This window comes from Podarcis cretensis, assembly GCF_951804945.1.
Source record: "Podarcis cretensis genome assembly, chromosome: 1".
NCBI classification, from domain to species: Eukaryota; Metazoa; Chordata; class Lepidosauria; order Squamata; family Lacertidae; genus Podarcis; species Podarcis cretensis.
The window spans coordinates 105,100,800-105,115,408 of NC_137170.1; the positions used below are offsets into that span (position 1 = coordinate 105,100,800).

Here is a 14,609-nt window from a genome sequence, read left to right on the forward strand (position 1 = left end):
AATTGATTAATGCAGAAGACAGATGTTTGGTCAAATGGAACATACTTCAGCCTTCCTCTTTTTCCTCTCTCGTCCACCTTGGGTGTTTAAAAACAGACTTGATCTTCCTAAAATACTAAGCAATATCAGATTATGCCAGCTACAGTGTATCCAGTCAAGGCTGTCAAATGTACAGGAAGGGATATACCTTGAGGAAATTGGGGCACACACGGAACTGCTAGCTTCACTTGAACTATTTCAGTATGCTTAAAAGGGTAGGGCTGCCAAAAGAGGTGAGGCTGGTGGCTACTAACTAGAGGGCCCTTTCAGTGGTGACACTCCAGTTGTGGAATGCCTTTCCCAACGAGGCTCACTCAATGCCTTTGTTACAGTCTTTGGTGCTTGGTGGAGGCCTTTTTATTTCCCCAGGCTTTGCGGACTAAATTGTAATACTTTTTTGATCCTTTGGAATACTGTTATTCTGTTGTTGGTTTTACTCTTTTATGCTTTTTCTGTTTTGATTTTTCAGTTTTGGGATTTCATGTCCTATTTCTCTCTCTCTCTCTCTCTCTCTCTCTCTCTCTCTCTGTGTGTGTGTGTGTGTGTGTGTGTGTGGAGAGAGAGAGAGAGAGAGAGAGAGAGAAATAGGACATGAGAGAGAGGGAGTACACACACACACACACACACACACACTTAAACTGCAGGGGAAGGAGGTTGGGGCATATGAGATTACAGTGAAGGAATTTGAAGGGATTAAAAAAAACTAATAGTGTCAAGAATGCACTAGTTTAAGTATATGGGACTACATTCCATCAAAATATCTTACACAGTAGCTTGAACCCTGCAAATTACCGTATTTTTCGCCCTATAGGACGCACTTTCCCCCCTCCAAAAATGAAGGGGAAATGTGTGTGCGTCCTATGGGGCGAATACAGGCTTTCACTGAAGCCTGGAGAGCGAGAGGGGTCGGTGCGCACTGACCCTCTCGCTCTGCAGGCTTCAGGCAGCTCTGCGCAACCCTCGGGAGCCCGGCGCAAAGCCGCGCTGGTCTCCCGAGGGTTGCGCAGAGCTGCCTGCACTCCTGGGCTGCGCGCAGCTCTGCGCAACCCTCTGGAGACCAGCGCGGCTTCGCGCCGGGCTCCCAAAGGTTGCACAGAGCTGCCTGCATTCCGAAGCCTGGGGCGCGCTGAAGAGCGCGCCCGGTCTTCGCGCAGCTCTCCGCAAGCCTGGGGAGACCGGCGTGGCTCCCTAGGCTTGCGGATAGCAGGCTGTTCTGGGGGCTGGGGTCGGGGGAAGCTCAGGCTTCCCCACGCCAGCCCCATGCCTGGGGGGCAAATATTTTTTTTTCTTTATCCCCCCCCCCAAAAAAAAACCTAGGTGCGTCCTATGGGGCGAAAAATACGGTAATCCTGTTACTTGTACACCTAATGTTTGTGTCTTCTTAGCAATTGTCTCACCCTTTCACATACATTATATGATGTTTGTTTATTCTGTTCATATTTGTAAAAGTATTTGTATACCATCCCCTCATCAGGGTAGTGTATAGCAGTATAATTAAAATGAGAAAATTGTTTTATGAAAGTGTTCCGCTTTTTGCAGCCAAAATAATGTCAGGACCTTTACGTAAATAGTTCTATTCAAGTTTCATTTTCCCTTTCCCAAGAATGAAAGCAAAATTATTCTTGTCTTGTCTTCTGCAGGCTCATTTGGACCAAACTAATTATTCTCATGAGAATTCAGAACTGGCAAAATTGGATAAGCTAAGGTATAGGCATTGCCTTACAACACTTACTGTTCCAAGAAGATGTATAGGATTTGCAAGAAGACGAGTTGGCAGGGGTGGAAGGTAAGAGAATTGCTAATTTTGTTGGTAAAATAACATACTGTTTTCTTCCCTTTTCATGGAAGCAAAACTCAAATGTATATTAATATTTTCTTTTCTTCTTCTTTTAAAACAGGGTGTTGATGGACCGGATATCCACAGAACATGATCCTGTCCTGAAACAGATTGACCCAGATATGCTAAACAGTTGCTCAAGCTCTTCCCAAAATGTAGACTTTTCTTCTAATTTTTCACGGACCAATGCTTCCAATAAACATTGTGAAAATAGACTTTCTCTTTCTGAAATACTAAGCAATATCAGATCGTGTCGACTGCAGTGTTTCCAACCACGGCTACTAAACATACAGGACAGTGATAGCGAAGAATGTACCTCAAGGAAACCAGGGCAGGCTGTGAATAATAAAAGAGTTTCTGCGCCATCTGTAGCTTTATTGAACACCAGCAAGAATGGCATATCAGGTAGGCAGAGATTTGCAATGTTGAACTTTAAATGCATATTTATCACCTGGGACCTGGCTGAGAATTCTAGGAGAGAAAATAGTATGTGTATTGGGGGTGGGAAGAGAGAGATGTCATTGCAATAAAATAGAATCACAGTGTGTGTGTGTTACATACTTTTGTACAGATATTTTATTCCTTCATACAGTGGATGTGTAAAGAGCCATGCAGGGCAATGAATGCTGTCCTGGATGCTGCAAGTCTTACGTAGTTCGGCCATCTTGTCCCTGAGATTACACTTCCCACCCACATAGATCATTTACTAATATTTGGTGTAATGGATTTAAACAGAGGACTAACATATGACTTGATTATACTTCTAGCACTAAGGCTGCACACTTAGTCGTGAGTAAGCTTTGGTGACACGTATAAAAAAGGTCTTCCTCAACAGAAGAAATTAGAAGAAATTTATAAAGTCCATTATTTTACTTTTGCATCGTGAAAACTGATTCACTATTTACAGCAGTTACAGCACAAGTAGCATATTGATCCTCAATGGAACACGAAAGCCACCTTGTAACACACACACACACACACACCCCCTAATGATAATAAGTGAATTGACCTTCATACGCTACATTTCCCATGGACCAAACTTCGCATTGCTGGATTTTAAAGAAGTGTTCGGCATAATTCTTTATTCTTCGTGTGGGACTTAGGAGCTGCCCTTGCTTATTAGTATTGATAACAGTATGTGCACAATGCTGTACAATTTATGCACACTTCTTGGAGCAACATTAGCTTTTTAATGGTGGTCGAGGCCATTATTACCGTATTGTTCGCTCTATAAGACGCACTTGTTCCCCCTCCAAAAATTAAGGGGAAATGTGTGTGCGTCTTATGGAGCGAATGCAGGCTCCATGGCTTCAGTGAAAGCAACGCGAAGCCTCCGGAGTGCTCCCGCTACACTCTGAAGGCTTTGCGTTGCTTTCGCTGAAGCCTGGAGAGAGATAGGGGTCAGTGCGCACCGATCCCTCTTGCTCTCCTGGCTTCGCTTCGCTGGAGAGGCGCTGCGCAGCTTTCCCTCTCTGCGCAGTGCCGCTTCAGTGAAGCGGGAGGAGAAATGGAAGGGGCTCCGCTTCTCCTGCCGCTTCGCTGAAGGGGCGCTGCGCAGAGAGGGAGAGATTTTTTTTTCTTGTTCTCCTCTAAAACTAGGTGCGTCTTATGGTCGGGTGCGTCCTATTGAGCGATAAATACGGTAGATCACTCTGTGGCCATAATTACTGGCTAGAAAGCTGTTAGTATGCAGTGGCTTACCACTGTGTGATTTTACCATGACATTGCAAATGTTCATGCTACAAATCAAAATAGGAAAGAAATAAAGAAATTTAAGAAAAAACTAAGTTGTCTTGGGCAGTCTTCAGAAACTGATATAATGAACTTCCTGACGGCCTGTTTCTCATAGGTCTTAAGTAGCTTTAGTTAAAGTGGAGAAGGGGGAGTCCTAAAAGCTTTTCCAGGAACGCATGTTATACATATTGCCCTGGCTTACCCTGAGGCAGCAGCAATAGGCACTTTATCCCAGTAATTGAGTAATACCTTAAGGATCTTGATTCTTAACAGTTACTTCCTATCTCTTCTCAATACCTTCTGTAATTGGTATATGCAAAAATTGTGTGCTTGTTTAACATGCCAGCAGCAACTGATCTCAGAACTGATTCCTGTATGTATAACGGAGTGATGAAGACACACACCTTAGTATCTTAGCTTTTTGGGTTTTTTGTAGAACTCCGACCGCATATTCCTGTTAACCTTTCCACTAATATTTGCTGAAAATGGAACCAACTGTAGCAGTACTGTCCTTAACAAGTCAATTGTCAAATTAAAGTGATTGTGCATAGTAGACAAATCATATCTGTACCCTTTGAGAACAAAATAGTCATTGCACTACAAAATGACTCGCACTTTCAAAAACAAGTTTTACATCAGCAAGAGAAAGTACTCTTGGCATAAGAATATTGATTTCTATAATTATTAGTTATCTAACTCTTGCAATAATCCCTGCAGGCCTTAATGTAGTCCAGAATTACTATCCCCATATTATAGGCTGGGTACTGAGACTAAAAGAGTGATAGCTTACTTAAGTATCCCCAGTGGGCTCCTGCCAGTGGGATTTGAAAGCCTGCAGGAGTGGGATTGGCAAAACTCATGATCACAACTGCGCTTCACCAGTTCTTTGTATATCAGATTTGAGTTCGCGTCAAAAATCATCCTTTTAAAGGTTGAGAGCACATGCATGGAAGCCGGATGTGGTTTAACTGCATTACTGTTCAGTAAAAAAGCAACAGTAATCTATTGTTCCCTTAATAGAATGTTTCCAAAATAAATATGGGCAAAAGAATCTATTTCAGTGAAGCTGGGGGTGAAAAGCTATGTTAAGCGTTTTGGTTCTGGTGCTTAGGCACACGATACCTTTTATTCAGCTGTATGCAGAGGCACATGAAATGCTTAGGCATGTTAAATCTTTTATTCAACCATAAGACTAAGGTTCTGATGCTAAATGCCAAACACTTGAAGCTTACACTGAAGAGCTCAAGTAGCATTCTATTCCCAAGTACAAGTCAAAACCATAATTGGGCTGAAATAATTGAAAAGCTCCCTACAACTTCTGCTTTTTGCACATCCATTTGTTAGCATCATTTAACCTAGGCCATAACCACTTGAGTATATAGGAGGCATTTAATATTCGAAAGCCTGTTTTCCCCTCTCCTCAACTCCTTGGGGATTTATGTTAGTCTTGGCCTGCTGCAGTAGAAAGGGGCTGCACAGCAGCAGAATGCAGCAAAGGCAAAAGCTGAGTTGCTCGACAAGTTTGAAATTTGGAAATTTTGTTTTTGCTTCATTGACTTTTCCTTTTCTTCATTAATTTGTGAGTTGTACTAGCTTTCAAGAAAACTATGGTGACTTCTGGAATAACATTTATCCAAAATAATACATAGGGTGGGATCCAGTGGGTGGGTATATACCCACTAATGCAAGACATGCATTAGCGGAATAGAGATGGAGGCAATTTTCAGCAATTAATCTGCAGCCTCCCAAATTGCTGCCTTTCCTATACTACCGATGGATGCTTTTCCCATTTGCTTGCACCCATAGCACAAAATATTTTGGGGTGTAGTATAAAATTTCATGAATGCTTTATAAACTTTGTTGTTACTTCAGCTTCAACTTGGTCACTAATTGAACCATGAATTACTCACACTAGGTTGCAATGAATTTGTTGTTTTTTTTTAAATGATATTTATTGTAGTTTCAAATAATACACAAAAACCAAGAAATAAAAAAGAAAAAGAAAAAAGCAAAGAAGAAAAGACAAAGTTAAAAAAAGTTCAACATTTAGAATCCTAATTTTCAATAACTTTCTTCCGCGACTTCCCCTCGCCTCCCCTTCTTGTATTCCATGTCCTAATATTTATTCAACAAGTTCTTATCCCTAATTTTTAACCCTAGTTTGTTATTATACTTAATTCAATTTATATATCAAGTTTTGACTTATATACATTAATCATTATGCTTGAAGACTTTTACTAAGGTCGACCCAATTTCCCTTACACGAATTCCCCTATAACAAAGCAAAAAAGAAAAAAACAGTAAAAAGAATCAAAATATGTTTGTACACCCTTCGGATTCCCAAACCCCTCCCTCCCTTTCCCGGTTTCAATCCCTAAACAATTGTCCATTAGTCCATCTGGTATCAGCCTGGATTCCTCACATCAGAGGCTCTTAATTCCCTCTCAGCTCCTATCTGCCGGTTTTTTTGATAGTCCTTTGTATTAACCACCAGATCTCGGAAGGGCTCTGTCCCAAAAATGTCCATGTTCCTTCCAGCCGGGCCTCCATATTTAAAGGTGGAACTCAAAACTTGTTTCTTAATCCTTTTAGGTCCAAATGTCCCAAAATCTTCAGATCTCCACAGAGGGAAATCTTTCCATTCCTCCTTCTTCAATTCAAAACAAATTTTCATCATCCAATCCTTTTTTTCTTTTATATCCATCTTGACAGGCCACCGGCTCTCCTTTGCCTTCTGCACCTTTTCAGCCCCTCCTTCCTGCTTCTCCTCTTGTTCAGCTGCCTGGACTGTAGACAAAACATGACTTTGCTCTACCAATTTTCTCACGAGAAAGGCAACCTCATCCAGATCAGCTAATATCTTCCGGCCAATTTCCATTCTTGTAGTGTCCCTGAATCCCCTCTAGAGGGATTCTGGTTATTAAGTATTCCTTACACTTCCAGCCCAACAGTCCAGTTAACTTGTTTCAATTCTTCTTTATTTTCAACAATTTATCGCTATGTTGTAGCAAATGTAACCAGCAAGAACGTCAGAAACAAAGTTCTCTATTTTCTCCCACTTTGACAGCTAATTTGACAGCTGTCAAAGTCTTCTATGTCTCCTCAGCAGGCTCCTCTTGCGGATCACTCCCGGGATTTGGGGGGGGGGGAGCTTTAGCTCTCAAAGTTGGCTCTTATCCTCCAGCACAATTACTTATACAGTCCATCCGTGTAATTAATAATTTAATCCAATAAAAATGAGATAATCTCTCGACCTTGATTATTTAATCCTTGCTTCAGATTGTTTACAAGGCAGGGGAGACGGACTTCTTTTTTGCACCTCTCCCGCTCGTGCCGAATCCAAAAAAAGTTTTTAGTCCAATATCCAGATTTCCAAATTACTCACGGGTTGTTAAGATTTTAGTCCAAATTTTCAGAAGAAGAAGTCAGCGCTCTCCGTCGAATGGCATGCGGCTTTGCTCGGCAGGGGAAGCAGAAGACTCTCAGCACCGCGCCGCTCCCCGTCCCCCGCTCTGCAGCCTTTAAAAAGGCTCCTTCGCGGGTCGGGGGGGTGCAAACGGTGCCCGCCGAGTCACCAGGTCGACGGGCTTCCGCACCCGTGGTTTTTGAGGGTCCCCGCGTCGCCGGCACGGCAGGACCCGACCCCTGTCGAGCAGATTCCCTCCGGAGCTTGGAGGGAATCCGCCATTTGGCTATGGCGCCAACCCGGAAGTCCTAGGTTGCAATGAATTTGAATAATGAGACGACCACAAGCCACCATAAAACATTGGAAGGCATGCTTTTCGTGTTATCATCATAAATTGCAACTAGAAAAGCATGTGCATTCATCCTTTGTAACACTAGTATATTTTAGTCACTTTCATAAATATTAAATGATGATAAACAGTACGGCTATTTTCATCTACAAAGAAGTAATACCTGTGTAGTAACTGCCTTTTAGTGTACGGGATGGGATGCATCAAGTTTTCCCTTTTGTCATGGGAATCTGTTGACCTGAAACAGCCCTACCCATCATTTTGCTAGCCTTCATTGAGTAAGTCATTAGTAAGTCACTTCTAGCAAGATATTTCGAGTTTTCCAAACACAGAGACAAGTCATTCTCAACATTCCAAGGAAAAGGCAACATTTGCTCAGGAAACTCATTGATTCTTGGAATATTACAGAACCTGTTAATTGATGACCACTTGAGAAATTATTTGCAGTACCTGTGAAAGGAGTTCCTTTCTGGTGGCATTTTAAATATTAAGTAACTTACCTCAAATCATAACACATTTTCAAAGGGTTTTCATTAGACAAGGAATTCTTCCATAGCATCTATATTTAGATACTATAAATCACTGTTCAATGTTGTGATCCAGCAGGTAGTCCTCAGACGAAACAGAAACCAGTAAACGGCACAAGATTAAAAGCATTTACTGAAGCTTCTTTACATTGCTTAACTGATTTGTATAAATCTGTTGTTTTTTCTCCTGTTTTCATATTCTTTAAAGTTTGCTATGAGAATTGTGTTCTTCCAGATTCTTTGAGGAAATTTAAGCATAATCTCCTCCTTTTCTGCAGTAACAGGGGGTATTACAGAAGAACAATTTCAAACACATCAACAGCAGTTAGTTCAAATGCAAAGACAGCAACTTGCTCAACTTCAGCAGAAACAGCAGTCTCAGCATTCCTCCCAACAGACGCATCCAAAAGCACAGGTAATATTCTGTTCTGGAAAATGTTTTTCTTCTATTATAAACATGATTCTAACAGGAGTTATCCCTGCTCAGAGAGAGATAGAGAGAGAATAAAACTACCCACCCCTAAAAGGAATTGAGCTGCTTCCTTTAAAACTGGTTCACGCTGCACTTTTTGTCCATATGGTCATCCCTGAACTGACCTTCCTCTAGGTCAGGGATAGCCAAAGTAGTGCCCTTCAGATGCTGTTGGAATGTTTCATGGGGCTGGGGCTGATGGGAACTGGAGTCCAACAACTTCTGGAGGGCACCTAATTGGTTATCCCTGCTCTAGGTATACATGCACATATACACACAGACAAATGTATTGTTTGAACTGGACAGTCACATACGTAGACAACAAAAACAAAAAAAAGTTCTGCCAATGTCATGATGGCTGTCTATATCAAAAGTATGGGTCAATTTTACTGTTGTTCTGCTTGTAGGTCTAGGTAGCAGAAATACCTACTTAAAGGAAACAGATTATTTTAAAATGTGATTCAGCAAACAGGATCATTTGAAATCAGTAAAAATTGGACTAAGAAATGCTTAGTTGATTTCACCCCTCATATTTTTTTGTTCCTGTGAATGAGTTTTTAAGAACATTTTTATATCTTAAATAATAAGTGACTCACATTATACACTCAAAATAAGTAAGCCCGCCCATATTTTTTGTTTGGAAATTATTACACTATTGCTGAAAATTATTTGGAATTGTGAATTCTTAAGAATAATCTCATGCAAAACACTGCACATTATCATTGAAGCCACAACCACACCACCACTTAATGTCTTCTGTAGCTCTTGGCAAGCAGTATCTGATGTAGCAGGAACTGCTACTGCTTGGGGTGTGGAGGTGTTGACATCCAAGGGAACTCTTTATAGTTTCAGAACGGATCGACAGAATTTTGAGCTAATAGAGGTATAGGGTGAAAGGCAAATATTTATGGTCTCTTGACACTGGGGTATGATATTGAAAGGTAATAACACTGAGTTGGAATCATATTTTGACTTTCCCTGCCTGTTATGAGACGCACACTGAGCTAATGCACCAGCATCTCCTTATTAGTCCATAATTAACAATAATTGTTTTGTGCAAATTCCCTAGGGCTCAAGCACCTCTGACTGTATGTCAAAAACGCTTGACTCGGCCAGCGCCCATTTTGCTGCATCTGCAGTGGTGAGTGCACCTGCTCCCAGTCGCAGTGAGGTGACAAAGGAACAGAGTGCCAGCCACAATATAAATGGTGTTGTTCAGCCCACAGGTATGGATTTCTTTTTTGTTCTTCAATCAAGTAAGATTTGCAACAAACTGCTTGATGCTTATTTTTAGTGAAATCAAATGATGGTTTGGAAACAAACCTAGGAAATAAATGAGAATTTGTTCATTGGAGAGTAAATTTGTTTTATCAAATGGGCAAGGTCATACTTTCACTGTGTGTTTTGTTTCAGCCACACTTTAGAGAAGTGAGTTGCTTCCTATGTGTGCCCACTAGTGCTTTGATTCTTCTTACTATCTGCACTCAACTGTGCAAGCCCTTTCAAAGCAGTTTGGCAGATCTTATCCTCAGCTTAAACCTCCTTTACCATTTTAAATTTTTACAGGCTTTGGAGGATTAAGCAAAAGAATTTTGGTGTTTAGTTCTAGATTAGCTTCACAATGACCTCGATTTTCTTGAACGTTTTATTGTTTATTCCTGGAAATCTTACTGTATATGTGTGTTTGTGTGTTTGTTTTGAACAGCAACGTCAAAAACTCTGTACTCCACCAACATGGCTCTGTCATCTAGCCCAGGGATCTCAACTGTACAACTTGTAAGGACAGTTGGCCACACCACCACAAACCACTTAATCCCAGCATTGTGCACAAACAGCCCTCAAACGCTTCCCATGAACAATTCTTGTCTCACCAATGCAGTGCACCTCAACAATGTCAGTGTTGTTTCTCCAGTCAATGTACATATCAATACAAGGACTTCAGCACCATCGCCAACTGCCTTAAAACTTGCCACAGTTGCTGCCAGTATGGACAGAGTGCCAAAGGTGACTCCTAGTAGCGCCATCAGCAGCATAGCAAGGTGAGTATATATAAACAGAGAAAGAGACAGACAATGATTCAGACCAGGATTTTAATGTGACCACCTCTGCTTTTTATTTTTAACATAAAATTGAATTGAGCCCAGATCACATCCTACAAAAGTATAATTTTAATTATATTCTGAGCTAATTTGATCTGGTTTTGATGGTCACGGGGAGGTGAAGGGAGCTATGAAGCTCCACCCCCAGTGACTGTAAAGTTTAATCAGTCAACACTCCACCTTCTGAAGTTTCAGGAAAAATCTGAAAATCCACACATTACCATTCATGCTTTTTATTTCCCCCTTCAGTAGTTTTCTGTAAACTGAATTCTGTTTTCAGTTTCACATTGTATGCTCCTGGAACTGAATGTACCCACAATCCTGATTTTCAGTTAAATAATCGCCTATAATCAGAAGAAAACCTTTTTTGAAATGTTACTGTGGGAGAAACTTAGACTGCTTGGTGAAAATATTGAGGCTGCGATCTTATGTCCATTTATCTCTGATAAGTCCTATTTCTGTGACTTCTGAGTAAACCTGGATAGAATTGTACTGTGAGTTTTCATGTGATAAGATTCATTTCAACTAAATAGAACTTTGATGAACTTTTAAATAACATCCAATAGGTAAGTTTTTCATTTTAAAAATCTGGAAAATAAACAGTAAGATTTTCAGTTAATTTAATTTGTGTTTATGTTTATTATTTATCCACAACAAATGTGGAAAAAACACTTAAGATAATTAATTTGCCAAATATTGAGAAATTAACTATTTTCCTTTTATAAACACATTTTCAGAGAGAACCATGAACCAGAACGATTGGGGTTGAATGGAATAGCAGAGACGACAGTAGCAATGGAGGTGACATAACCTCAAAGCAGTGGCTCAACTTGTGCTAATGGTGTAGTCATTTATATTCCAGCTGAATGCAAAACAACACCCTGTGGATCACAGGGAATTAAAATGGACCTAAACGGACTATCATATCGTATATTAAGTCGATATATAATGTACATTTTGTAAAATTGGGAAAATCACTACCTTGTAAAATAGTTTATTTGTATCATCAATATTATTTCTGTTACTTGAATAGTAGATATTCATCATCATGCTTTTGCACTTGAATTTGCAACTGAATGGATTTAAAAATAATTCTTTAATGGGATCATGAGCATGAAATGGGATCCTGCATCACTTGTTTTAACTATTTATTTTGCCATGTTTACATTTTGTATCTTGTAAAAATAAATCCAACTTTGTGTCTAAAAAAAAAGTTAAAAGATTCATAGCTAGGAAAAATTCTTGTAATTTTTTTCTAAAGAAAATGTAAAGTTTTCACTTGGTTCATTTTGTTTCACAATTTTAGATGGACTTTTTGGTAAATACTTTAGTGGCATTTCACTGTCAAATATGAAGTTCAAGGCAAAATAGTATTTTCTATTACTGTGCAGGGGAAAGGGATGGATCGATACATGCAAATTTAATGTAGTAACCCACTTTTCCATATATTTTGAATGTATATTTCTATTTATAATACCAGTTTATAAAAAATAATTACACAGAAAACCTGACTAGTAAAAAATTATGCATCTAGCACATATTAAACTGTGCAGATATGAAGAAAATTTTCAACTGATTATATTTTATCTGAAGTCTGCATAATTTAACCGGCTTTTAACTGTAACACACCACATAAATGATATTTTACCAGGTATGTATTGCATTATATATCATTGCAATAATTATTGGATGTCTAGATATCGAGCCATCCCAGGTGATGGGGGAGGGGGGAGGGTTGTGGCAGATTGTCTTTCAATTTTGGAGAGTTTTCCTGTGGCTACAAGGCAAGTAACGGGTTGGAAAAAGTCTGACTGTAAGCGTTGGACACCTTCGTAGTGTAGTGTTTTAGTGACTTTTTTTATACGGTTCTTGTAAATTAGATACGTGTAGTGGTGTTTCAGAATGTTTGTTTATGCACTAGTTCAGACAACTTTCCCTGTTACTTGTTCTTGATAAGTGAAAACTGCAGGGAAATAAAAATACATATCAAAACATGGGCACCTTGCATACGTATTTATTTCACAATGCGGAGAACAGTTGGCATATCATATTCCGAGGTTGAGCATGTACACTTGCACCTCCATCCAGCAACACATAGAAGCTTCTCGGGGCGCATGACTGGCTGGATCATGGAGTGCATGTGCAGAAGGTTGCTGCATGGAGCTGGATCTCTGTATCCAGGACTCAAGGCTGCACGTGTGAATCCCAACATTGGACTGGTACCGTGTAGACATCATTGAACAAATAGTGCTGTAAAAGTCAACTTGGTAGACTGTGGTAAACACTGGGCATGTGCAGAACTGTGTGGGCAACACACGGCAGCATGTGCCAATCTCTTCATTGGGGCTTGAATCTGTTTAAAGGGGCAAGTTTTCCTTCATTTGTATCGATGTACATTAGTGCATATTGCACAAGTAATCCCTACCTCATAGCTGTAACTTATGCTGCACCTGCTTTTGCAGAATCATCTAAATAGAAATTTACTACTCAAATTATGTATGTGGCAAAGAAAACGACAAAATGCTTCTCTAATTTTAATTGTTTCTGAATTTATATTTTTGAAGTAAGACTGAACATATTTAAAGTAACAAGTGACATCTGAATTAGGCTGCCTTTAGGTTTTATTATATTATATTACATGGTTTTATGTTGTGCCTCTTTTTTTAAAAAAAAGTATAAATCATGTGTGTATACCATGTTATTAATATACTTCCATCAGTTATTATATAAAGAATCGTTATCTGTTCTAAAGTAAAATGCATTGAGCCTCTTTGCTTCTTTGCTGCCAGAGTTTTCAGATTGTCTAAAAGTAGGAGAGAGCCAGAGGACATTCCCCCTCTTGGCAACTAATGAACTCCTGGAGTTTTTAAAACATTGCAGAGAAGGAAAGAAAAGGATTTGAATGGCTTTTTCTCAGAAGAATTTTCAGCATATATGTTACCCTTCCTCATGCTTTGTGAAGATTTGGTTGTGAAAAAAGGTAAGAAGTTAATGAACAGGTGACTCATGCTTGATGGCTCCATACATACTATTGAGCCAGTCTAAATATTGGATATCGGGTATAGGATATTGTTTGTTAGCAAAATATAGGGAGTCAGTTAAATTGTCCTGAAGAACCTACAGAAGTACTGAACGTGGCTCCTCATGTCTTCCAAATAAAACTGAACATCTAACCGCAGTTCAAGCCATGAAAAACTGGTATATTGAGGTCTGCTTTTCCTTCATTTTATCAGTCTGAAGAATCACTGCTAAAGAAAGAACCAATAATTCAAATATATCTGGAATTTTGGTTAATACTCTGTGGGCAAAGGGAGAAATGATGGCACATAAGTCCAGCTTCAAGGTGCTTTTCTGGTAACCATCCTGTTTAGTAGCAGGATTTGCATCACTTTCAAATCATACGCTCTATTTCGCAACTTCAGGGGAGAATGCCAACTGTTATGTAGACAACGTGGCAGCACCTGTACACAGGTACCTGCAGATTAGGGGAACATTGAGGTTTGCAGAAACAGAAAAAAGGCAAAAACTAAGGGGTGGGGGATGGCATGGAGTGCTGAGCAACTGAATGAAAAAAATTGGCAACCAGGTGGAAGGGAAATTGAATGAAGCAGTTGAAAAGGAAGACTGGAAAAAGACCTACATAGTGATAAAAGAGTACAAAGAAAACTCCTTGCCTGGGTTGTTCATTTCCTAGTTTTCACTGACCAAGCTATTTTTAGATGCTCCCAGGCATGCAAGAGCATAAATTAATGGAGAAATCCAATATTTTAATTAGACCGGGCACCAATATGTTTGTACCACACACACACACCAAAAAAAACAAAAACAAAAGGTGGTATGAAGGAAGATTATTTTTCTAAATTTTAAATGTATTAAACTTTTCTTTTAAAAAATAATAATCCTACTAATGCCAATTCCAAATCAGATGCATTTGGGAGTTGGGAAGGGTTCCCATTGATACGTTGTTTGCAACAATTGGGCAGTGTTGTGCAGAAGTATTAGATTTCTGTTGCATGTGCTTAAGTTGAGGTTGGAGTTAACTGGGTGAGTTCAGTAATCTGCAGTCTATGCTGCAGATTGGACTGATACGCAACAACCCTGCAGTGTAATTCAATCAATTCCTGTTACTGGTTTAAGATCTGTGCC

General features: G+C 39.7%; 1 protein-coding gene across 2 annotated transcripts in view; it reads left to right on the forward strand.

Annotated features, from left to right (window-relative positions):
• Nucleotides 1-12,457, forward strand: part of EPC2 (enhancer of polycomb homolog 2) — a 53,668-nt gene extending 41,211 nt beyond the window's left edge. Inside the window, exons 9-14 of one of the 2 annotated variants that reach the window (XM_079993415.1) lie at nucleotides 1,680-1,825; nucleotides 1,938-2,281; nucleotides 8,177-8,307; nucleotides 9,434-9,590; nucleotides 10,070-10,403; nucleotides 11,201-12,457. In XM_079993415.1, the coding sequence (XP_079849541.1) occupies nucleotides 1,680-1,825; nucleotides 1,938-2,281; nucleotides 8,177-8,307; nucleotides 9,434-9,590; nucleotides 10,070-10,403; nucleotides 11,201-11,273 (1,185 nt within the window). In that variant the 3' untranslated portion in view covers nucleotides 11,274-12,457. Of the gene's footprint in view, nucleotides 1-1,679; nucleotides 1,826-1,937; nucleotides 2,282-8,170; nucleotides 8,308-9,433; nucleotides 9,591-10,069; nucleotides 10,404-11,200 lie in introns of both variants that reach the window. The other variant, XM_079993414.1, reaches the window with a different exon arrangement.
• Nucleotides 12,458-14,609: the final 2,152 nt, after the last annotated feature.